Source organism: Lampetra planeri, chromosome 6, assembly GCF_965212315.1.
Source record: "Lampetra planeri chromosome 6, kcLamPlan1.2.h2, whole genome shotgun sequence".
In the NCBI taxonomy this organism is placed as follows: Eukaryota; Metazoa; Chordata; class Hyperoartia; order Petromyzontiformes; family Petromyzontidae; genus Lampetra; species Lampetra planeri.
In genome coordinates, this window is record NC_136112.1 from 6,630,197 (window position 1) to 6,656,569 (window position 26,373).

Consider the following 26,373-nt stretch of genomic DNA (forward strand, 5'->3'; position numbering starts at 1 on the left):
GTGTGTGGACTATTCCATGAAGGAATCCTCAGTGCCCGGTAAGAACCCACACATCTGATGGGAAAACACTCAAAGCACTGCACAGTTAAATTCAATTGACTGCTGTACTGACATTCAAATTCACCTCCCAGAATGCCCACGAAGGTCCCCAGTGTGGATAACAATGGCCATTGCCCCTCGTGTGGATGAAGGGAGCTGTTGAAGTTGCTTCATATATCATCTTGTGACGTTACTTTCCGATGCCGTTGTGACTTGTATGCATGCATGCATGTTCAACTGCTTTCGCACCGTACGTAGTCAACCATGCTAATCGGAGGTGCGGATTCAAGGTAACGCTACACATCTTGCTGTGAGAGTTATTATCGCAACACCGTTATATATTGTGGAAGTAACACAAAAATCTGAATTTACACGTCAAAGTTGTGTCACCAAAGGAACAGCCTTCTCAGCCTGGCCACCGCTCGCATGTGTCCTGGGATCGACGCCTCCTCAATGCCGTAGCACACAGGTAGATGCAGCACGTTGAGTTGCACATCCATCGATGGTTACGAACCCCCAGCTGCAGTTCACAACCCGTGACGTTTACCAACCGCAGCCTGACACTCGTTCAGACAGCACCAGTATCGGGGCCCAAATGTCATCAGCCGAATACATTCCAGATCGATCACCTCACCACTGCCTCCCTGCACCCTTGACAAGCGTGGAGATCTGGACTGGATTAGAGCCTCCGAGAGCCAAAGTTTATGATTCGCAGGTGAAATATCATAGTGGTGTCAGGACCCTTTCATTTGTACAAAGGCCCTGTTACAGTACTTTGTTGATGCTAGACGGTCATTTGACAACGTGGTTCCGTCGATTGCCGCACGTTGATAACAGCAGAAAGCTTCAGTGCAATGACACAAGTGTGACTATCGTGCTGAAATTACAGGAAAAATAACTACAACATATAAGGCTTTGTTTGGGACAGTGTGATTGAGACAGGTTTGTGTCGCTGAGTGGGAGGTACCTTAGTAAGTATATCTTGCTCGTAATATTAAAAAAAAAATTTGTTTTATTGAACCAGGTAAAGCCCACTGAGCTACAAATGATATCTCAACGAAGTGGCTTATCACGTGGAAATTGATCGCAGCCAAATACTCTAAACGCGTGTTTCTAAACGTTTAAGGGGAAAAACCCGGAGGACCCGCAGAAAAATCCATGCGACCACGAGGAGGAGAGAGACGCACAAACTTCAAATATACAGACGTCAGGGGAATACGACGCATTATAGACTCCTCTCTCTACTCCGGTGGAATTCCGGTTTGTGTCAAAATGCGCGCGTGTGTTTGTGTGTGTGTGGTTGTGTGTGTTTGTGTGTGTTTGTGTGTTTGTGTGTGTTTGTGTGTGTGTGTTTGTGTATGTGTGTTTGTGTGTGTTTGTTTTTGTGTGTGTTTGTGTGTGTTTGTGTGTGGTGTGTGTGTGTTTTTGTGTGTGGTGTGTGTGTGTTTTTGTGTGTGTTTGTGTGTGGTGTGTGTGTTTTTTTGTGTGTGTTTGTGTGTGTTTGTGTGTTTGTGTGTGTTTGTGTGTGTGTGTTTGTGTATGTGTGTTTGTGTGTGTTTGTTTTTGTGTGTGTTTGTGTGTGTCTGTGTGTGGTGTGTGTGTGTTTTTGTGTGTGGTGTGTGTGTGTTTTTGTGTGTGTTTGTGTGTGGTGTGTGTGTTTTTTTGTGTGTGTTTGTGTGTGTTTGTGTGTTTGGACTAGGAGACCGGTGCTAGAAGACGGGGAACGTTGAAGCCTCCTCCTCATTCAGCCTCAGGAGTCCACGCGTGGTCCGCGCAGTCGTGCGCGTGTGAGTGCGTGTGCGTGGAGGCAACGTGGATGGTTTAGGGGCCATCCATTTAGTACATACGCACAGGGAGGGGACCCAAATGCGTACGCTTGCGTACGGGGCGTCTACTGACAATGTACGTACGCATAGGAAACGGAGGGGGGGGGGGAGCGGGTTGAAGCCTCGATAATAATTTGTCTACATTGGCCTTCAAATGAGCGACAGTTCAGTTTCTTCTAGCTGTCAGACAACAAGCACTACCGGGAGAAGTGGCATTGTGGGAGAGGTGTCACTTCGTGTGTGCCACCCCTGACTGCAGCTATCACGCAGCTCAGCAAAATTAGTGGCCAAGGTACGCAACTTAATTCTTTAATGCAGCCGGCGGTGGACTATCTGTTTGCTTAACCACGTTAATATTTTTTTTTATTTAAAGCTTTCGTGACTGCAGGGATTCATATTCTTGGTTCTTTCCGGAAAGTCACGTAGAAGGGAAATAATAAAATAATACAATTATAAAAAATTCAAATTCTCACGACGTTTCGACTGCAACACAAGCAATCATCATCAGGTGTGAAATCTACGTGACTCTACCGAAAGAACCAAGAACACGTTAATATTATTAATCCTTGATTGTTTCTGCGTGGTTTAAATATCGGCCGTTCTATAGGATTCGGGGGGAGGGAGGGTGCGTCAAGCGTACGTACGCAGGTGGGGGGGGGGGGTGTAAAAAGTACGCGTGCGTACGGGGAGGGGGGGGGGCAGGTGTCAAGTTTTGACAGATTCTTGCGTATCTACTCAATGGATGGCCCCTTACAATGCGCAACACCCGCACACATGTCCCCCCCCCCCGCACGTGCGTGGACATGCGCGCAATCGGTGTGGATGCTCCGTCCGTTGAAATCGCGCTCTCGATGACAGCGCTTGCGATTTAGGCAAATCGCGTGCAAGCGATATATGACTGTGTTAGGCGCGGGGTTGGCAGAGCGAACCACAGTGATGGAAAGCGAGACGGGAATAAAAACAAGTATAACCCGTAAAAACAAAGTTTTTCACTATAAATCCTTCATATGCGTGGCGGCTAGAGTCCTCTCGTCCTCTGGCTTGAGATGGCTGCCACCTATGGGTCAGATGATTGCATGGCAGCATTAAGCAATTGGTAATTAAATATATTTTTTTCCTAAAAAATGTAAAATTTTGGAAAAACATTTTCACGAACATTAATTGTCACGCACAACGAGTCCGTGTGCAAAATGTCAGCTCGATTGGATCACGGGAAGTGGGTTAAAAAACGACCGAAAGATTTGCACGGTCCTAAGCAAGCAAGTGAACTTAATATAAAGGATTTAAAAATAAGTGAGAAACGATAAGGAATACAAATGGGGTATAGTGAAGGCGAAGCAACAACAACAAACAAGTTGTGATTCCTGAATGAAATCGCGACGCTGACTCGTGTTGATAAGCGACGGGCTGCAGGCAGGGCGCAAGAAGCCGTGTCAAATGTTGTTATTGCAAGTGACCGTGTGGCTGAGTACGCGAGATTTGTGTTCGTCTGAGATGATGATGACTTAAAAATTTCGTGACCGCAGGAATTCATTTTCCTGGTTCTTTCGGTAAAGTCATGTAGATGGAAAAAATTTTTTAATGATAAATTGAAGATGATAAAAGCAAAAACACAATTTATAATTTTTTATTTTCTATCTACGTGACTTTACCGAAAGAACCAAGAATATGATGATGATGATTATTGCATTTCATGCGAGAGCCGGATGGGGGCTCCTTGCTGTCAATATTCATCCACGTCGAGTAGCTGCGGCTACCAGAACATGCAGCAATTCCTGGGGGTCATCATCAGCCAGGTCAATCCGCTGCTGGATGAGGAAGGGGCTCGCATCAGCCGCCACATATGAATTGCAAGGATAGCGTGCAGGCTACTCTGTGATGAAGACCTCTCCACACCGTGTACAAAAGTTCAACTCACGTTAGGCCCAAAACGCTGAAGCCGCCAGCGACAAATAGGACCATTAAATGATATACTTTGATTAAAATATAATATATTTTATATAATTATGACAATTTTTTTTTATATTCAGATATAACATAAACATAATCACGGGGGAATTGGAAAAATGGAAAATAGTTCACAGCCCTTTATCAAGCCACTTGCTGTTATGCTAGACAGCACAGGAAATGTCGATATATATCGGTCACATTTTGGTAAAATGTAACTCTATGCTGAGAATCTACATACTGTATATGGTTTCCAGAGGCAGACTTTGCAGCAGTGAGCATTGGTAGCTGCAATGCTGATGAGTCCTAATTTCTGATGAAACCAGTCCACAGTTGTCCGTCACTACCTCACTGTTGTTTTCAGTTGCTCACATTTTCTCAACTCTATTTAGATGGTGATTTAACGCAATCTGACCACAATGCACTTCTTCAGGGAATGCTGATTTATTTTTCTTCCATATGTACAAATGGCCGTATGCTTTCTTCACCAATTTGTGTGTTGTTTGGCACGCATGGTTTTCTGTCTCGCACCATGATTATGCTTTGATAGGTGTTTCTCGTAATTTACAGATATGACCAATATCGGTATTTTACTTGAATTAACGGTGGTTGCAGTGTTTTAAAAAGAGTACAAACTCACTCCTGAACGAGACAATTCCACTTTACTTTTCACGTTCCATAATCATTACATTCCACATGTCACAGAAGTACATTTAAATCACTATAACGCCTAAAAGAACACACGTTATTGTATGAAAAATGCGTTTACATTTACCGTATATGTGAGAAGTATTTGTCTTGCAGTGACCTCATTTAGCCAAGAGAGCCTCACTGAGTCTCAAGACTTCTTTTCAGGAGGGTCCGGGCCAAGTGTTTTCACAGTAGAGGGGGGGGGCATCGTTGCTGTGTGATAATCCCAATTGAGTAATTCGCAGGTCACTTTTCAGAATTGGATGTTTGGCCAAACAATATGAGATACATTTTCGCGTTTTATTTCAGCTACGGTAGGAAACCGGAGATCCCGGAGGAAACCCACGCAGAACGGGGGGGGGGCGGGGGGGTGGGAAACATCCAAACTCCACCCGAGTTGGGAATCGACGTGCCAGACTAATCTCTGGGATTGGGTGCCCTGGTATATCCGTTTTCATAGATCCCTATGCCCCCCCCCACCAACCTATTACTTCCATGATGTCCAAAACTACCACATTCAGCCCATTTACAGCTCGTAATGTTATTTATTTATCCGTTGTTTGTGAAATGTATATAAAAAAAATATATATAAAAACCCAATTCTGGAAGGCATAATCCCACCCCTATAGTCGTTATTGCACAGTAATGGACATTGTCCTAAACTGTGACTGCCTGGCACGTGACGTTGCTGCACTTTGAAGGCCCAGCCAGCACCAGGTCAGTATTGCTTTTGCACGCTGTTCAATGTTTTTGAGTTTCAGAAGTACGATTTTAATTTTTCTTCTATTTTTCTACCCTTTAAGGGTCTTCTTCTGTGCAGAACAAGGCATGTCCACTCATGTTACGTCAACGACACACTGTATATTACTATAATTGTCTTACTCTATTCACCAAATGCAATTCATAAATGTTCTGGGTTTACACTCCAACACACCGGTGGGCAGTGCTGGTGACGGGTTTAACGACGCATTTGTATTTACGCGATCGAACTAAAAAACATCGATTGTGCACAGTCTTTGTTTGTTTTAACTTACATGGCAATGAACACTGAGTTACCCTTCCGAGCTACCACCCAGAGACAGTTGTCATTGTCAATTTCCGACCTGTGTGACCAGTTGAAAAGCTGTCAGACAAAGTGAACAAGAGTGGTTACCTGTATATACACTATAACATCTTTAAAAGCTTCCCCCGTGTGTGCATATCCCCCCCGTTTTAAAATGCTGTCTGTAAAGCAAGACACAACAAAGTAAACAATTCATTCTCTACCAATTACAGTTCAAAAAGAAAACAGGGTCCACAGTAACCAAAACACTGCTGACGTTTCAGTCACATTGTTTGCGGCACGGGCATCATATTTTGTATGTTCCGATCATTATATCCCTTGTACACCTGCTCATTTAGTCGTTGGTAATATGCACACGTCTTGTGATGGGGAAGTAACACTAGTTTGTTTAACATGTGCTTTCAAGCATATACAGCTGCATTGGGCACATGTTTTTTTTATGGCACAAGTGTATTCCATATGCTATTGGCGAGTAATTTGTGGAACAAAAACGAAATGCTGTGGAGGATTACGGGTATATGCATATGTTGGTATAAAATACTGCTGTTGTGTTGAACAGGGCCCCGTGATTGAGATGGAGTGCTCTTGCCAATAACATCCAAGAACCCAGCAGCATTTGTTTAATACGCCTAACTTTGCCCCGAGTTTCCTAGCTTAATCAAAGGCTGCTGGATAATGGCCTGGAAAGACAATAGGTGGAAGGACTAAAACCAATTTTTATTTACAATAAATGTGGGGACACAAAACGGAGTTCTGCTTTTATATATTAAAAAATATTTGGTCTCAAGTTGTGTTTGTGATAGTGCTTCATTTTGCAGACAGCCCTGTTGCAGAAATCACTTCTGTCTTGTTTGCCCGCGTCATTGCAGGTTACCGTAATTTTTGAAACCCATCTCTAAAGCCGAGTCCAGTCCCCCGAGTGAAATTGGCTATAATTCATCCCAGGTACACACGCTACGAAGCAGGTACGGGGGCCATAGATGATGTACTGCGATGTGAACTGCGTGAAAAACCACGAATCATTCAATCGACCTGCGCTGGACGCAGCGACTGTGTGCAACACCCTTCGGGAACAGTACACGCAACAGCTGTCAACTAAAAACGGCAGCGTTGTTATTTGTAAGAGTTTAGAAAAGGGCAGCTTTTGCTGTGTACACAAGAGCGACAATCGCGTGTTATAAAGTAAGTGGTCACGTGGCCACGGGTCCGCGCGCACCCATCCAAGATATTTGTGCCGATGTTATAAGACTTTGTCAAAAGAACATACACAGGCTTGTGCCCCGTGCCATTAGTGGAATTACAACGCGACGTTTGACAATATTCACGTGTGCATTCGCTTCGGCGAAACGCGGTGGGGGAAGCATCTATGTGATAGCATTTGAACGACAAGGGGCAGTGTCATTTACGGATAGGTTTTTTGCTGCCATGTATTATGCATTCTATTATTTCATTATTTAAGTATTTCATAACGTTTAAGACTATTGGGAGGGAGCGTTGGCACTGTTGTCCTTGCAATGCACTGTAAGCGCGGTCAGTCACGTTCGAATCTTGCCCATGGCTTAACATCATTGGCGCTTGATATCTGAAGCAGTCCTGAGCACCACTCACATTCACCGGTCATTGTGGTGAAGTAGGGTCAAATAACTCTCACAACTCACACAGGCAGTAGAATAAACCCATTGTTACTGGGGTTTAGGTATTGCCCAATGCTGATATGGGCCTTTGTGATGTATGTTTGCAAATCAAAAGAGCAATAAATACCTTAAAAGCCCTACCAATTAAGGCAATAGGCTGCCAATAGGTCAACCATTTTACCACATGCAAAGGAACACTTGTGCATACAAATACATATATTCATGGATACATGTATATTCATGGACACATAATATATATTTAAGATTGCAGTAAAATGGTTTAAAATCGGCAGCCTATTGATTACATTGGTAGGGTTGGCATGTGCGTGAATATTGAAATCCTCATTGGTGTACCAGCCCAGTGACAGCAAATACTTTGCACTGGTAACAATGTCAGCAGTGTCTATTCCGGATGGGGATAACATATACGGCAATAGTTACATTACAGTTTGAATTAAAAGTATTCATAACAGTGATCTGGCCAGCTTGATTTAACGCATCATACATACACAACGACTATGTATTTAAATTAAACAAAAGAACATGTTTACAAAAAAATAACAGGGGACAATGTCACAGTGCTTGGTCAGCTCGCCTGGCCGGTAGGGGCATGGGCGGCTGGGGCATGACCAGCCGGAGCATGGCCGGGGTAAACGTGGTCGGCGGGTGTTCGGCCGCGGTGAGTTTGGGTGGAATGGTCATGACTGACAGAAACATGGCCAGTGTGAGCATGGCTCATTGGTGCAGGAGTTGGGTTGGCGTGGCCGGTGTGAGTCTGGCCTTGATGACCACTGCGGGCAAGATTAGAGTGGCCGTGGGTCACGGAAGCAGGGGTTTGGTTGGCGTGGCAGGTGCGAGTCCGGAGTTGATGGCCGCTATGGCCATGGCCAGAGTGGGAGGCAGGAGTTGGATTGGCATGACCAGCATGATTCTGGCCTTGATGGCCACTGTAGGAAAGATTAGAGTGAGTATGGCTCATGGACGCAGGGGTTGGGTTGGCATGGCCTGCGTGGGTCTGGCCTTGTTGGGGCTTCGCGGCCTGTGCCACTTGCTCAGGAACAAGAGACGGGTCCGATAAGATGGAGGTGCTTGTGCTGAGATGGCGCAGGGCAGTGAGCACGACTGAAAAAAAAGGGCAAAACCAAGACAGTGGCGTAATTAGGAAATCGCATTTGTGTATGTTTTGCAACTTCTCTAATATGTTTCGTACTCGAGCTAAAGATTTCCTTTTAGTCACGTGGAATGAATTTTATAGCGGACCTTTATACGTACATGCACAAGTCAATATTCTTTGAGCAGATAAAACAGAAGGTGAACAGTAATCAGGCCAAGCGTGCACTAATAAACTGGCAGATTCGAGCTCAAGAATAATACTCTTTGTAAAGTAATGTCATTCAAGGTTGCAGTAAAAATATGGCCGAGGTGGCAAGGTGGTTATCGTTACTATGCCACGAACTAGGCGATCTGAATTCCTTTCCTGGCTGTGACTATCATCAGTGGCGAATTATATCTGAACCGGTCCCAGTCTCTAACTCCTCTTCACACCCACACTTAGCTTCTGGAGCATGACCTTGTTTAAAGGAGGTCGTACAGAAGGGGAAACGACAGCGTGAAACCTCAAACAATTGCGAAATGCTAATGGTATGATTTGCATTTGGCTATCATACAATCTGCTCAGACTTCTCACCGCTTTTTTTTCGAATTGGCAGACGTTGAAGAGAAACTGACACTTGTATTTTTATATATATACTTTATATAGTACCAGTTTTTTTTTACTTGACTACTGTATAATCATTCAGAAGGGGGAGGTGGGGGGCTCCAACCATTGCGCTCCCTTCGCAGCACTAAGGGGCTGACCAACGCTAATCCCTATGGTGAAATATGGTCAAACAAACCTCATGATTTACATTGATTGAAGAGGCAGTGGATGGACAAAGAGCTGCACATAATTATTATAATTAATCATACAAATTTTGATTAATTCACCATACTCTAAATTATACCACGTTGAGCTTTGATTTAAATCAGGATAGAAATTATGCTATTACTGTAATTGAAAAAGTGCAATACATTTGTCAATAATGCTGCCGTAAAAGGAAACGTGGATAATCGATAATATTTTTAACAATGGTCCTTAATAGCACATCGAATATCACACAAACATTAATTTAAAGCGTTTTTGCAATTTTTACTTTTAAAGTACAACAGGTTTCAATTGGCCTAATTTTAAGCTGACTTAAAATGAATATCGGCCCCAAAACAACTGCACAAATAGTCAATTATAAACAAATATGTTGAATTCACATGAGGCCGATGGCGTAGAACCGAGCATGCAAAACAACTTACTGCCCGACAGCTACAGCCACGAGTGGCTTTTTCAGCCGTGGGATTCAATTTCAGTTATGTTTTATTTTTCAAAAGACATTATTAAGCCATACAAACTAATCAGGTTCCATCGGCTGCAGAGTAGCATGTTACTCAAATTCAATGCATCACAGCACACCCTGCTGCAATTAAGTTGTCAGGTGAAGTTTCTGCATTGTATGAACATATCAAGACCGCATAGGCTGAATTCCAAGGGGGTGAACATTTACGGATTTTTTTTTTTAAAGGTTAATCACAGTTTGGCCCTGTAAAAGTGAACATTTGTGAAGTTGCTAAGGCAGTAATTTGATCTTTTGTGTTTACTTATTTCATGCCAGGGTTTCCAAAACTCCAGAGTGTACCTACAGTACCGTGGTTGCCTTCCCACGTTTACCAGTCTTGTCCATTCGAATACAAACTAAGTCGTTACACACTGCACGTGCCTGATGATTGGTAAACACGTCCTACAAAATGTAGTGATCTTGCATGTTGTATGTCAAACATTATTTATTAATCATCAGCCACACACGTGGTGTATAATAACTTCATATATATTTCAAAAGAGTAGAAAGGTAAACACGGAAAGGTGAAAGACATCTCTAAAATATTATATTGTTGAACAAAATATATGCAAAAAAAATCTTTGAAAAATGTATAGGTCTAAAAATATTAAAATAGGAGTCCCAAGTATTTGAGTTTGTTTAGTAGGTCGGTAACAATTCGCAATACTTGGAAATCTATGACTTGTCACAATTCAGGATTGTGATTCAGTTCAATAATTGATTTCCCCCCCCATAACATGCAAAGCTAGAACATACAAATAAATTTCGATTAAAAGCTTTCGTGACTGCAGGGATTCATATTCTTGGTTCTTTCGGTAAAGTCACGTAGAGGGGAAATAAAAAAACAATCAAAATAAAATTTTCACGACGTTTCGGCCACAACGCAAGCAGCCGTCCTCAGGTGTTTCTTCACCTTAATATTTCCCTTCTACGTGACTTTACCGAAAGAACCAAAAATAACATACAAATAATGATATAACATAATCTAACATTCAAATAATATACATCCCCTTGTCGATCCACTGCTGTATGAAGGCCTCCCCGTGCCTTCATACAGACTGGAAAAGCCGAGGCGGACGTTGTTGCCTCCTCAATCTGGAGCAAACGAACCACCACGAACCGCTACTGATGGCTCCTTGCCCACTGTGCAAGGGGCAACCGGAGCCACCCCCAGGATGACCTTAATGTAATGTGAGGATATATCTGGGTCGTTGACGGATCACAACTCGTCACGATGATTGGCTCTGCCAGTCCTGGTCCATAGCCAATGGGGGGGAAGCCTAGGGGCGTGGCCCTAACGTAATGGAAAGGTGACAGCTGTAAGTAGAGGATTGGTTCTGCTGGCTTTAGCCACAGCCAATGGGGAGATGAGTCAGAGGGCGTGGTCCCAGGAGCCTACGGTGGAGTCTGGAAGATTCCATAGAGGCTAACCAGGATTGGTGGAAATGTACCACGTGACCCAGGTATTAAATAGGGGTGGAGACGAACAACACGTGGTCAGAACTGGAACTAACGAAGGGGAGAGGCCACGCGAGAGCGGGGGTCCAGGCTGCCACGTGGCTGCGCACGTCTTTCTCTTTCTATCCCTCTCACGCTGTCTCTCTCACGCTGTCTCTCTCATGCTGTCTCTCTCACGCTGTCTCTCTCACGCTGTCTGTCAGCAGCGTGAAGGAGTGTTGTAATGAAAGACTAATAAAGACCGGATTCCAGAAGTCGCTTCAACGACCTTTATTACATTAATGGGGCCCTGAGTGAGCTCCGAGTGGGTCGCTGAGTGGGCTTACTGGGCCGGAGGCTGGGCAGAGCGCAGTGCTGGTCAAGCCAGCACATGACGGTCCGGCACAACTCCTCCATGCTGGCCGTAGACACCATCCCATTGTAGGACTCGAAAAGAGGACGCATGAGAATGCTGAACTGCACGCACGCAACACAACTGTCAAGGAAGCACACACAATCTTCCAAAATCCTCCCCGTGCTACTGCCATCTCTCGCGATGCGATGGTGTACCGTGATCTTCGAATTATAAGACGCGTGCTTTCTTTCAGTACTTTAAAGCAAAAGTTAATATGTGCGTCTGACGATATGCGTGATCGGATTCTTATAACTTTATCGAGACCAGGCACCAGTTTGAAGTGCATATCTTTGCTTACAGAGCATTTTTATAATCTGGAGATTATGATGACGATCCAGGTACACGCTTTTGAGGGAAGTCCTATTTGTAAAACTCTGAAAGGACGGCATTGTATTGATGGGTTTCCAAGGATACGATCCAGAACTTCCAGTTGCACTGCGTGCGCGCGCGGACGTAGGAGTCGAACATCTGGCGCATCTGGTTGAAGCGCTGCTTCGTGATGGGCACCCCAGTGGCCGGCAGTTGCTGCTGGCAGACACTGCGTGGGGCACGCAGCGTCGCACCACGGCACACGACCACAACAACAACAAAAACACAGAAGCACAGAGCACGAATTACATGGAAAGCGCCGATTCACAAACAACTAAAAAGCTACTTTCATTAACGACATAAGCTGAGGAAAGTGTCTCACATTGGGCAACCACGCTTTGGTTATTTCGCAAGCGTTTACCCTTTCTCAAGACGGGCGGACAATTTATTTTCATTCGGATTAGTCACAATTGGTTGATATGTGTCTTGAACTGCTTTCGCAACGTACGTAGCCAGCCGTGCTAATCGGAGTTGAGGAGGATGACATTCTATGCCAATTCGAAGTAAACCACGTTGTGAGTATGACAATGATGAATCATGTATTTTCAAGTAACCGAAATGTACACTCACAATTGTGGAAGTGCCCTAAATGAAACTTAGTTCAGTATTTATCGAGGACGTGGTCTAACTGAGAAGTAGCCAACAATTTGGAGACAGTTACTGAAGAGCAAATGTGTACAATGTGGATTCCCAATCTATAGTCCTCTTACCCAATCACGCTGACGTTTCTCAGTTTAACAAAATACCTCCCTTAAAATGTAGATAAAGTCGTTACATAAAGCAGCAGCAGCAGCAGCGCATGCCTGACAATTGTTAATCTCTTCCAAAGTGACACAGAGGGAGTGCTGAATGAAATTGCGAAACAGATCTGGCGTGTGCGTGAATGAGGGTGCTTGCCTCCCACGTGCTCGCAGATTCATATTAATTGGAGCTCAATATGTCAGGTGGAAGTGTGTTTAGTCATCATCAGGCACGTGTAGCATGTAATGACACTTTGTATTGATTGGAGGTACAATACAAAGTGTCAATTTGGAGAAAAAACAAAGGAATGCCATTTAGGAAACCGTGGTCAACAGACTAACACAATGTTGACTCTCATCTGGTTGCTTTCTTTCTTTCTTCTTTCATAGACGACGCGGTCAAGTTCCACCTGTTCCTGTTTTGCACTCAGCTTCGAGACTAACACATTAGGAATTCTATTACACGAGCCACTTCTAGCCTGATGCATTGACGCTATCATTGGCAGGCAAACATGCTAAGTTTCAATGAAGCCCAGCATGACATTGGTGCAACTCGGTGAACCTTATCCTCATACATTTCCCCCACTCCAGATACATATCCACAGGTACTGTTGACACGTAAGTCTGAGAAAGCATAGAGTGGAGCGAATTGGCATGCGCGTGATAAAATATATGGTGAAGATGGCCTTATACATACAAATACAATTATTACAGCCCTTTATTAATTCACTACTGGATAAAGGCCTCCCCACACACCGTTTTACTCATTCAGATTGTTTGACCATATTCAACACTGTCCTGGTCAGAGCAGATTGGTGAAGACACTCATAACTCGGTTAGCCACGGCAAGGAATACAACTCATGTTGCTGAGCTAATCGCACAATGCGCTAACCACTCTGCCACTGCCACTGCTGCTGCTGCCTAATGTATTGCCGTATGTACTGAACATATATTTGTAAAATAATGATTAAAGCAGTCACTTGATTTCAGCGTTGAGTTCTTCAATCTCATCGCGCAGCTTCTGTGCCTCGTCCAACATCTGCTGCCGTTCCTGCTGCAGCTTGGTGATGTACTCCACTGTCTTCTGCAGCGTGGCGGCCTTGCTGACCTGAGCCACACGCACAATGTCATTGCCGCCAGAAGGATAACGATAGCACTTTGTATATAAAAGGTGCTGAAATGCCTCTCTACATCACATCTCATGTCAAGCATTCCGATGTCCTGCTGCAGTTTAGCCAAGATGACCCCCCCCCCCATCCCCAGTGGCAGCTGTCCCTGTGCAGCACAAAGTGGATGAAGATCTGGCCTGAAAAATGGGCATTCATCTACCAGTAGCGGGCAATGTTGCGATGTGTTTTTTCCAATTCAATAATTTGCAAGTAATTTACCAAATTTGGCCAAATTGGACCATGACGCTGACAAACATGGCCTCCCCTTTTTAGGTTTTCAACAACATCATGGGCTCCTTCATGGCCCACTGACTGTGAAGCAGACTGCACATATTTATAATGAATTCAGCCACAGCACTAACCAGGGTGGTCGCTGGGCTTGAGCCGCGAACCTCTGCAACAAGGGACAAGCGTCGCCATTGTCACCATCGCTATTTTTGGTGTTCCCAGATCAGGTGACTTGGCAAATGGCAGATTTATATAATTGCTTAATTGGTCGTGAAATTTACGTGCAGCAGCACTTCCAGTTTACTTTAAACTCTATGGGGCCACAGGCCGTGTCAAATGGAAGCAGAAGTTACAGGAGGAGGCTCTGGTCATCTACCAGAGGTCGCAACCGGGTACCCGATACCCGGCTACCCGTACCCGGTTGCGACCCTGGTGCGGCCGAGTACGGGTACGGGTAGGCCGTGAGTCACTGGTGAGTCACCGTTTGTCACTCATTTCCCAACGTCTTGTCTCTTCTCACAATTCAAGTTCCTAGAATCAAGCCACCCGCGCCTGCAACATGGCTTCATCCCAGAGGTCGCAATCAGGTACCCGTACCCGTATCCTACCCGATACCTGGCCGGGTACGGGTAGCCGGGTATCGGGTAGGGTACGGGTACCCGTTTGCGACCCTGGTGCGGCCGGGTACGGGTACGGGTAAGGAATCAAAACCCGTTTGCGACCTCTGTCATCTACATGAGCTGACATCCCAGTCATTTAGTAAGCAGTGCTTGCTCTCACTTAATTGCTCTGAAAATACCTTAACTAAACCACGTGTGTCTTTGTGGTCAGCCTGGAATACTGGCAATATCCAATTTTGCAAGGCTAATCTTAATTTGAAAACCGTCCTCTGTCCAAGTCGTATCATATTATTGCAGGATATTTTTTGTCGGTAAATAGTAATTGCGATGTGATTGTAACCAGCGGGAGTATGTCACTGTGTGTGTGCGTGGTTGCTGGCCACCCAACCCCTCGTGTGCCGTGCCGGACTTCATAGATGCTCGCTAACAACACTTGCCCCTACAGTCTGTTACAGGTGTGTGTGTGTGATGGCTATCTGGTTGTGACACATTTACAAAGGTTTTAAACTCTTCAGAGAATCGACGTTTTTCTCACCTTGCTGTTTGGCTGCAGATTGAGAGGCGACACCAGGTTATACAATGTGTCGAAGCCAATCTTAATGTTAAAACGTCGCTTCTGCTCAGCGGAGATGTGCGTCACACGCCGGCTGTCCTGGAAACACACAGGCCATGCAAATGTTTACGTATTGTGTATTCAGCCATTGTCGTGTGGTGTGCTTTGCGGCTGACACTGAAAGGATGCTGCTTATATTACACCTCTCTATAAAAAGGGAGCAATATTCATATTTTTTTCCAACGAGCAAAAGCACACTCTATTAAAGTTGAAGGGGAAAGGAGGAATTGTCGCAATAATTTCCGACACAAATGTTTTGTTCGGCCGTCGATTGCAACGTTTACAATAAAACGGATGTGGCCGTACTTGGTAACAAGGGGGCACACTTGTCGAAGAAGCTGCGGCATCGGCCAATCAATTCCTCACATGCATTCATTTACCTCGCACCGTGAACGGACCGCATTAAAAATGTTGAACGCCAATTAAATAACGAGAAACAAAAATATATAGGATTAGAAAACAAAACTCTGAAAAATTTTGTCTGGAATTTAAACCCCCCCCCTACCTACCACCAAAAAAATCGCGTCAACTTTTTCAGAGACAGTTTATCCCAAAACAAATGTAAGGTGCACCCACTGGCCTCAAAGCGTGCCCACTACGACCTCTGGTGGCGTAGTGGCCATCTGCGGGACGAGCAAAGTCAAAGCTTGCGTCAACGCAGCCCACGAACCAAGAGGGTGTTGATCGGCGCCCAAGTTGGGTGGCAAATGCTACTCGTATCAACCGTGACCAGTATCCACCGCGGGCGGTAATCTTTGTGTACCCACCGCCCGTTTTGTAGATTCGCTATTCATTTGCGCGCTCCGTAGGTGCATCTCATCACTTTCGTTTTCATTCAAAGACGATATTCTCGCGTCTAAACATGCCATGGCACCTTTCTCCAATAACGTTGTCTTCAATAGCAGCTACCACAGTGATCTTGCTATCGTATATATTTGTGATCTAGAGATACAATTAATTAACAAAATCATTGGTACCATTTACCATCCTGTGTGGTGCTTGCAAGCCTTAATGAGCCAATGTTTCAATGATCCGTAGGGGTTAGTGCCACCTCAACTGTGCGATCGCCAAGGCTGTATTCAAGCCAGATTTTCAGCACTTCAAACCTTTAAAAAAAGTACTGCTTCTAATGGTAGAAACACAATACTGTGGCATTATTGTAGTTCCTTTCAGTAATTTGGCAACTCAAACCATAGCAACACGATGTGTATTACTACAAGTTACGTATCGAAATAAAAACTCTTGTTCGATTGAAATTCGCTTTACGATACATATATATGACATTTTAAAAACACTACAACTGAAATAACCAAGGTGAATAGCAATGAAGTGTTTGGCATTGGGCATGGGCGGTGGTGATGGTGGTGGTGGCAGTGGTGGTAAAACAGTAAAGCGGAGGATTTGAAGGGACAAAGAGGGGGTCCACAAACTTGAGGGCCCCCCTCAAACTTGGCTCTGGTGTGTGGCTTGCCTTGAAGACGACAATGCCGGAGGAGTCGAAGGGCGACTGTGGACGGGACCTGCTCTCCGGCGTCCCGGGCGATGCCCGTCCCGAGTTGTGGTGATGTTTCCCTACAGATGCAGACGTAACGCGAGCCATGCAAGGTGGCAATCGGGACGTTTTATTACGTCCTCATTCAACGATGGTGAGAAGTGGTCGTTTGGCTCGGTGTATGTACATATGTGATCCCAAAGAAACTCAAGGGGCTGCAGTCTGATATAACGTATGCTTTTGTTGCGTTTGCTTTCTGGCACAAAGGTGTAAAAAAATAACTATCAGTGATAATAAATTCAACCAAAACAATACGATGGGCTTACTTTCTGTATCTCGGAATAAAAAATAAAGCAAAAATTCAGTGTATCGGGATATTGCTCTTCGAGAAAATTGTATTGCATGAATATTTAAATTCTTTCTCACCGTACGTAGTCGACCATGCTAATCAGAGGTGCGGGGGAAGGACAACAAACGGTGGGGGGGCGGGGTGGGGGGGCGGAGTGGGGGGGGAGGAGGATTCGGCTAAACCGCAAAACAATTAAGAAGAAAATATGGAATAAAACGTAAAAAAACAAACACTCACTTGTTGGTGAGATGGAGGATGAATGGGAGTTAGCGGTGCCTCGTTCTGCCTTCGGGATGAGCTGGGCGGGAGACGTGAGTGGTTGCAGTAGAGTGGGCTGGGAGCCATGTCCTCCCACCTTCACAGAATTCTGTAGCGGCTCCAGCAGTGATCCAGAGCCCTGGAAATGATGCACGACCGCCCTCATTAGATCTGAGATTCAGACCCGGCCTGTCGCACCCAGTCAAATTGTAATTACGGGGACAGCTGTAGGGGCCAGACTAAATACGAATGGGAGTGCAACTTGTTTGTGGAACAGCAAACAATGCACGGGTGTGGACCAATCATCTTCAAGGACAGTGCATATATTATCAGAGTTATGTTTTTTGTTTGCATTATGGCTGCAGGTATTGTGGTCTATGCAAACATGACTCCTTGTAAAAAAAGGTGTCAGTTTTGTTGCCAGATAGAAGGATAAAAAAACAATTATCATATTTTTTACTGGCAAATGAGGTACCAATGGTGTAATGCTTACCCTGAGCTCTCATACTCTGATGGTGCATTGTCTTTGAGTTGTGCGCCTTTTGGCGTCATCTGGTCCAACACCATGTGAGACTAGGCTCTAAGGAAAGCTGTCTCGGGTGTGGACCAATCATCTTCAAGGACAGTGCATATATTATCAGAGTTATGTTTTTTGTTTGCATTATGGCTGCAGGTATTGTGGTCTATGCAAACATGACTCCTTGTAAAAAAAGGTGTCAGTTTTGTTGTCAGATAGAAGGGTAAAAAAACAATTATCAGTAAACAATGCACTTAACACGTGGTTGTGGCGGTGATCTGGGAAATCTGTGCACCTGCCGGGGTCCAGCGACACTCCAGGTGCCGACACAACACAGGCCAACTCCTATGACGTAAAGATGATCGCAAATGGGTAAGTGATGTCAATTTTAAATGACGTTCTCCAAGGGCTTATGAAGCTGAACTTCGGAGTGATAACAGGGTGGGGAAAAGGTCACCTGCGTCGCAAAGCTCTGGTAATTTTACAAGAGAAGACTTTGTACAAAGTTAATAAAGGCTCATCCTGTGTAGCTGCGTCATTGCTTGTAAAAACAAAAATACCAAATTTGGGTCGTAACAAAAATTAGGGCAGGGTCAGTATAAAGTTCAAAATTGCTTTAAGCCTTATCCTAAACACTCAAATATATTTATATTGTTGTCACCATTGTCAACGAACCAGTAATTTGCCTTTGGAGGAATGAAGCTAGAGCCAGGTGCAAGTAAGTACATTTATAAATGCACAATTATTATAACATAGGTTAGCTTACAATATTTCATACCAAATCCCACTTTTCTTGACAGCCAATACGATTTGTATTTGTTTACTGACCCAAGCATGTTCTTCCTTCTGAATCGCAGTGTAATTCCCAGCATGAATCTGTCCATAATTATTTGGGTACTCTTCAGTCCGTGATTTCGATCCATATATCATGACAGGAAATAAGAACGAAAATCTATCTTCTATAGCCACATTGTTTTTTTTGCTTTTCATGATTAAAGTTGATTTTCGAAAAGAACTCCAACCTGCTCTCACTTGCTTCTCTGTTCATCCTCGTGCTCCTGGTCTGTATGTGTGCATGAATTTTTAAATTATTTCACACCGTACGTAGCCAACCGTGCTAAATCGGAGGTGTTAATAATCTAAGATCTGCCATCATTGACTGCTGCATCTACGCATACACTTATTGTACATGACCTTTGTTTTGCTCAAATTTTGATTACTTCTTTTCAGATTTCTTTAGTCATTTCCTATATACTGTATCATGACCATTAGTTTTTATAATAGCTACGTCATCACGACATCTCAGGTGGTTCATACTTTTACTGAAGTTTGCATTTGAGAAACAAAGGCATGAAGGTAAATTGTGAAAGTATTCACCAATGTTGGTTCCGAGTATGTATATACAATTAATTGTTCTATATCGTTCATATCTACTGACATCTGCAATTTGCAACTCATGCTATGAGCGAGCATTTACGTAAAAATGAAAACTTCGGCCGGTAGCTTTAAGGTGACTTATTTAGCAGTGCATGATTAAAGAGTTCCAGAAAGAGCATTGGCCACTATGATATAGGAAAATTGAGGATGGGGAAGGCCTTTAAAATTATGAGTCGAATATCTGAGTGGCAGAGGAATTGGAAAGAAGAGGATCATTGGTCATCTAGTCAGCAGCACATTTATGACCGATGGGATTGGAGAGCTATTCCCAACAAGCCATGGACCCAATGGCCCCGATAGGATGGAGAGGGACAATGATTTAGCCGGTGAGTCGAAATCAGTTACCCATTTTTTTCTCTCTCTCACAAAGTCCACCAAATAACTCTTCACGTGTTTGCTTTATTCTAAAACCTCTTCTTAACCTTCAGTATGTTGTAACACGTAAAACAAATGTACGTGTACTTAAGAAATCCATCCCACCGTCTTTGACACGTGAGAAATATCCTCGCAAGACAAATATCTGACCGAGGCAGCAGGAATCGACAGCAGAGTGGGAAGTATGTCCTCTTGTTTGACGGAGGATGATGGAGCACTCCCAATGGAAGACTGGCTTGGCAGCAAACCTGCGTGTGTTGTGGTGATAACAGAGAAAATTAAGCCAAGTTCATCTTCAAGAAGGAACAAATACACAGAGCCGAGCCCGTACGTACACCGGTCCTGTAAATGTTATGTTTCTCAGAAAGGATTATCTGAGCGACGTCAATGCAAGGAAGTTCGCAAGCGATTAGAAACGCAAAAATATGTAGCTAGCATGCCCTGGGAAGAAACAAAAAGAATGTCATGTTTAGGATTAGAGGTATCTTATCAGGATTCATCCGTTAGTTACAATGCCTGATAAAGGCTCGTTGTTTACAAATCTGGTTCTTTTTATCGGCAGATGCTTTAATTTTTATTTCCTATATTTGCATTGATTAACGATAACGAGACGTACGTTCACTGGAATGCATATTTGAATATTGTCACATAGATTACATTCAACTAAAATTCAGCCATTTGTCAATCCACTGCTGGATGAAGGTCTCCCCACGTCATTCGGTCATGGGAGTTATTCCATTGCACTTCACAATGCCGATCCATGCTGGATCGGAAGGGAAGAGCCCACTGCCAGTCTAGCTCTGCCTGGGAATCAAATTCAGGTTCAAGTTCAAGTTCATTTATTAGGTATAGCCCTGTGAGCCATTCGGCTCTTGAATCGGGTGCGACCGCAACAAAAACAAAAAACATGAACAAAAAACATCTTAAAGTGAATATGTGACTAAGTGCAAACAGAAAATCCAAGAAAAGACAGCAAAATATTGCAGAAAAAACACCGTACACCAACGCTGTGTGCAAAAATCCTAGTGGGATGCAAGTCAAACAACAACAACAACCACAAGAAAACTTAGATGAAGGCCATCAGTCTAATTGTGCGAACCACTGCACCGCCACTTCGCCTGGCCCACAAATGTGACTGGATGTGATTATTCTGTTCAGCCCACACATCGCAACAACACGTACAAATTTCGATTTAAAGCTTTCGTGATTGCAGGGATTAATCTTCTTGGTTCTTTCGGTAAAGTCACGTAGAAGGGAAATAATAAAATAATAAAAATATATATTATTATTTTATAATGTTTTATTATTATTTTATTATTTCCCTTCTACGTGACTTTACCGAAAGAACCAAGAAGAACAACAACACGTACCTCTGCATTTAAAAAACGGTACCTGAGGACAGCAGTTTCGCGAGGAACGAGCTGCTGCTGCCGGTGCTGTTCGTCTCCAACTGCAACGGCTGAGACTGCTGCGGCTGCGTGGACAGGGGCCCCACGGCGATCTTCGGCTTCTGCTTGGGGGCCAGCTTAGGCATGGGCATCAAGAACTCTTCAAAGGACGACTGCCCATGGGCTGAGCGGCATTGCTGCGGGGGACCGCTGAGCGTCACGACCGGCGCGACGAGCCGCTGCGCGCCGCCGACCGCCACCGCGATCGCCGCTGCCGTCGCCGCTGAGAACTCGCGACGGGGAAACTCGTGCCCGTCGGGGCTGCCGGGGACGGAGCATTTGCGGACCTCCGGCTGCTGCCGAGCAAAAGCCGTCGCGCTGGGGGCGTAGGCGAAGGCGTGCGGCTGCGGCTGTGGCGGCAGCTCCTGCTGCTTGTCCGCCAGGCTCGGGGCCGGCTGGGTGGCGAGCGAGGACTGGAAGGGATTGCAGCCCCCCGCGCCGCTGTTCTGGCTGCAGGAGAGCCCCGTTAAAACGTAGTCGTAGGGCACGTCGCGGGTCGGGCTGCTCGGCAGAGACCGCTTGCTCGACGCGTGCTGCCCCACGTCGACGGACGCGCCTTTCTGGCCGTAATCGCAGAACAGCTCGGGGATGGAGCTGCTGGGCAGAGACCGCTTTCTGTTCTCCTGAGGAGCTGGGGGTTGCAGCGGCAGACTCGTGGGTGGAACTTGAGTTGGCAGTGGTAGGTTGGCCTGTGGAGTCTGCAGTCTTCCAACAGCATCGATCTCGGGAAGCATTGGAAATGAGCGCTTGCGAGTCTCTTGGGACACTGTCAGCTTCTGCTGATGCTGCTGCTGCTGCTGATGCTGCTGATGCTGATGCTGCTGCTGCTGATGGTGCTGCTGTTGTGGATACTGATGTTGACTAAAGCATCCAGGCTTCTCCAAGCCAGAAGGAGTGACATGACCGACAGAGGCGATGCAAGCCACGCTCTCTTGACACTGATCTCTGTTTGCAAAGTAGATGGGGAATGGTGAGAGAGACGCCTTTTGAGTGTTACTGGGCAGTGACTGAAGGTGATGCAGGTTGTTGCCGGGCACGTTGAACGCAGCAGAATGAGGAAATTGGGGTGGATATGCCGACTCCATCGCCGCCTTGGTTACATCGTCTCCAGAGGGAGGTATTGGTTGGTAGCAGAGCTTCTGTGTTGCCTGGTGTTTGTTGGCAGAGTCTTGGCACAGCCCGAATTGCTGATTGATTGCAGATAATGAGAAACCATGGTTGTCCTGGTAGGTGTTATTTAAAGGAGCCTTTGGCGGAACGCCGCAACGGATATTGGAGTTTAAATTCACCATCTCTCCCAATCCACTGTTGCTCTGATCAAATCCACACTAGGCGACAAGTAAGAAACAATACAGTCATTGCATAATGAATGCATAAAAGAGAAAGAATCAGTAAATAAAAACCCACCAAATTACGTAATGTTACCATTCAGTTATTTTGTTAGCAATCGTGTAAATGTACGGCACCCAATCTCATGTAACATGGTGACATCAGGACCTGCTGTTTCAGGCATGCCATTGCATGCCTCATCCAAATGCAGGATAATGTACTTCATCTTTGCATTGGACAATACAGATATATAAAATAACAGGTTCATTGAATTTTTTTAAATATTCTATGTGGAAAGGGATATCTAAAAATTTCTGGCCGTCTCAGAAATGTTCAGAAAGAACAAATACTGTAATAATTTCGTGATAAAGCAGGGTTGGCCACAATTTTGAGATCGTCAATATCTGACTTTCTTTTCGGTAGCAGTAAAAAAACCTTGTCATATTGAATTAACCAATTCATTGTTTTATAAATACAGTATCAATTCCAAGCCGCTCTTGGCAAGATTGTGTCTCTTTGAGCCAATGACACAGCAGCACTGTATCACATGAAATGCGTAAATAAGACGAAAAAAACTATTATAATAGAAATAATATGTAAAAAATATACATATATGAGAAAAAATAATTGACTCTTGAATCATAAATTCATGAGCAGAAATCAAGTTGTTAGAGTGAGGTTAAATTGGCACATGCTTAGCAAACGGAATTTAAATAAATATACAACTGTCCAAATTTGTGTGCAGTTAAATGAAAGCACCCAGAACACAGATTACCACGTTTGAAATAAATGTTATAATCTACATTCATGACCCATAAAATAGAGCGGTGCAACGGTTTTAGTCAATGGTCATGCCGCAGTTAAAAAACAAATTGACAATTTTTTCGATTTAAAGCTTTCGTGACTGCAGGGATTCATCTTCTTGGTTCTTTCGGTAAAGTCACGTAGAATGGAAAAAATAAAATAATAAAAATCAAACATAATAAAATTATTCTCACGACGTTTCGGCCACAACACAAGCAGCCGTCCTCAGGTGGAAAACATGTCTGTCGAGAAGACAGAGTCTGAATGACACACCCCAGGCTTGGAGCGACTCTTCCCCCCTCCATCCCAGCTTAAATAGTCGCTCCAAGCCTGGGGTGTGTCATTGAGACTCTGTCTTCTCGACAGACCTGTTCTCCACCTGAGGACGGCTGCTTGTGTTGTGGCCGAAACGTCGTGAGAATTATTTTATTATGTTTTATTTTTATTATTTTATTATTTCCATTCTACGTGACTTTACCGAAAGAACCAAGAAGACAAAATTGACAATGTTTTTCGGAACAAAGCAAATGCCACACGATGGACACCAAGGTCAGTAACGCGAACGGTGAGAGTGTCGTCCTACTTGGTATGGGTGCTGCGTCTCCTGGCAAGCAGGTGGTCCAAGGAATTGTGTCACAGCCTGGGAGGCTTCAGGGAAGACTCCATCAGGGTCAAAAGATTGAAACGCGCTCAGTTTCTGCGGAAAACATTCAGAGAGTGCGCAAAAGCTCAGACGACGGCATAACGTTTCCCCTACACGAACAAATGCTATAAAATCGATATTAATGTCCTGTAGACGAACAGTGATTTGAATATCTTATCAGTTGTCAGCTTGTCTCCCAGGGAGATAATTCTATATTCAGTTGGTAATCTATATATATATCCTCAACATTCACACATTGTCAGGAGGCTACTGTCTCTTAGTGCAGTCATTTATAATTGCCCCTGCGTGTAATTTTTTCTTAGAAAAAAATATTTTGGGTTTTTACAAAAATTCCCATTTAACGGAAATAGCAAAGAAGACAAAATTCTGCCGGTTACATAATGAGCCACGCTGCCCGTCCGTGGGCAGCGCAACAACATCGCAACCTCCCCGTCACCATCCTCGCGCGGAACAGCCAAAAATCCCCACAGATCCTTTCAAGAAGAGAACGGTGGCTGGATACAAAGTAGGCAAAGCAGCGATCCACACAAACAGTGATTTGATCAATCGGTACATTTCAGGGACACGGTTCAATTCGAGAACGTATTATTTGTGTCTTGATTTTCGCCATCTCGTTTCGAGTTCTAGTTTGTGCCGGTCACCATGGAAGTCCAGTTTACCGTGGAAGTCCAGTTCACCATGGAAGTCCAGTTCACCATGGAAGTCCAGTTTACCATGGAAGTTCCAGTTTGTGCTGTTCACCATGGAAGTCCAGTTCACCATGGAAGTCCAGTTTACCATGGAAGTCGAGTTTACCATGGGAGTCCAGTTTACCATGGAAGTCCAGTTTACCATGGAAGTCCAGTTCACCATGGAAGTCCAGTTTACCATGGAAGTCCAGTTTACCATGGAAGTCCAGTTCACCATGGAAGTCCAGTTTACCATGGAAGTCCAGTTCACCATGGAAGTCCAGTTCACCACGGAAGTCCAGTTTACCACGGAAGTCCAGTTTACCATGGAAGTCCAGTTCACCATGGAAGTCCAGTTTACCATGGAAGTCCAGTTCACCATGGAAGTCCAGTTCACCATGGAAGTCCAGTTTACCACGGAAGTCCAGTTTACCATGGAAGTCCAGTTCACCATGGAAGTCCAGTTCACCACGGAAGTTCAGTTTACCATGAACAGGAGTTGGCAACCTGCAGCTCTGCAGCAGCGTGCGGTTCTTTAAAGACTCCTTTGTGACTTTTTATTTTATTATGGACCACCGCCTCGTATTCTCATCATTTAAATATTGAGCGTTTTACCGAATTCGACAAAAATGGCTCTTGTTGTTGTTTTTTTGGTTTGCGGTCCCTGGCCTAGACGAACCGGACATGTCTGTACTGGGTGGAGATGCAGCAAGGCCACGTTGCTTCGTCCAGGAGTGTGATTTTCATTTTATTTCTTCAAAATGTTATGCCCCTCCCCCCACCCCGGAGGCTTGTGTTGCTTCCGAAACGTCCTTGGAACATTCTGTGTACAGGAAAGCCACCCACACAGATTCCTACTTGAAACCGGATTCCCACCACCACCCATCTCAAAAGAATTCTCTCATCAAAACGCTATACCACAGAGCCCATGGCATTTCTGACCAACACCACCTGGCCGGTGAATTGAGACATGTACATCGGGCCCTCAGGATGAACGGATACTCTGACCGCACCATACGCCAAGCTGTTTCTCCCACCATACAGAAACAGCCACATGAAACTCCGACCAAAACTATCACGTTACCATACATAGCAGGCGTGACCAAAAAGATCTCCAAAATTCTAAACAAACATAAGATCCAAGTCCGATTCAGTACAGTGCATAAAATCCGTGATCTGATTCCATCTGTGAAGGATGTCGTTTCTGACTTACAGTATCCTGGAGTCTACAAATTGAGTTGCATTTGTAGTGATTGCTACATTGGAGAAACGAAACGTCATGTTTCTGATCGTGTCCGCGAGCACCAGTCAGATCTGAAACACGGCAGAACTGATTCTTCGGCTGTTGCCGATCATTGCTACAACTCTGTGGGCTCTCATGAAATTGTCTTTTCCGAGACCAAGGTGCTCTGCAAACCTACTGGCTACCATCAAAGGTTTGTACACGAAGCCATACAAATATACAAACACAGGCATAATTTCAACCGTGATGAGGGTTACAAACTGAGTAATCATTGGAAAGATGTGATTAACCATGCAAAAAAGATGTAACTACACTTATTTGGACCATCTTATTTGACAGACAACTATTACAGGTCATTGATAGACAACCAGCTTGTTGTTTTACCAGTTTTAGTTTTTTACTTGCTTTTCTTTTTTCACACTTTTGTCATGTTTGCCATGTGTTAGTTACAAACCGCACCTCTCCATAACAAAGGCTCAGTCCTTTGTTATACAGTCTACTCTTGGTCTTAAGCCTCACCTTGCCATATTAATAAAAAAAGTGTGCCGTTCCTGGCCCTTCCCCCCTCAACC

General features: G+C 44.5%; 1 protein-coding gene across 2 annotated transcripts in view; it reads right to left on the reverse strand.

The window, feature by feature from the left end:
- Nucleotides 1-4,457: 4,457 nt before the first annotated feature.
- LOC144719459 (MLX-interacting protein-like) overlaps nt 4,458-26,373 on the reverse strand; it is a 56,739-nt gene continuing 34,823 nt past the window's right edge. For both annotated transcript variants that reach the window (XM_078595388.1, XM_078595387.1), the window contains exons 9-18: nt 23,810-23,923; nt 21,038-22,421; nt 19,796-19,893; nt 17,296-17,455; nt 16,689-16,789; nt 15,140-15,256; nt 13,568-13,695; nt 11,892-12,015; nt 11,410-11,539; nt 4,458-8,321 (exon numbers count right to left, since the gene is read on the reverse strand). In XM_078595388.1, coding sequence (XP_078451514.1) covers nt 7,786-8,321; nt 11,410-11,539; nt 11,892-12,015; nt 13,568-13,695; nt 15,140-15,256; nt 16,689-16,789; nt 17,296-17,455; nt 19,796-19,893; nt 21,038-22,421; nt 23,810-23,923 — 2,892 coding nt within the window. In that variant the 3' untranslated portion in view covers nt 4,458-7,785. The remainder of the gene's footprint in view (nt 8,322-11,409; nt 11,540-11,891; nt 12,016-13,567; nt 13,696-15,139; nt 15,257-16,688; nt 16,790-17,295; nt 17,456-19,795; nt 19,894-21,037; nt 22,422-23,809; nt 23,924-26,373) is intronic.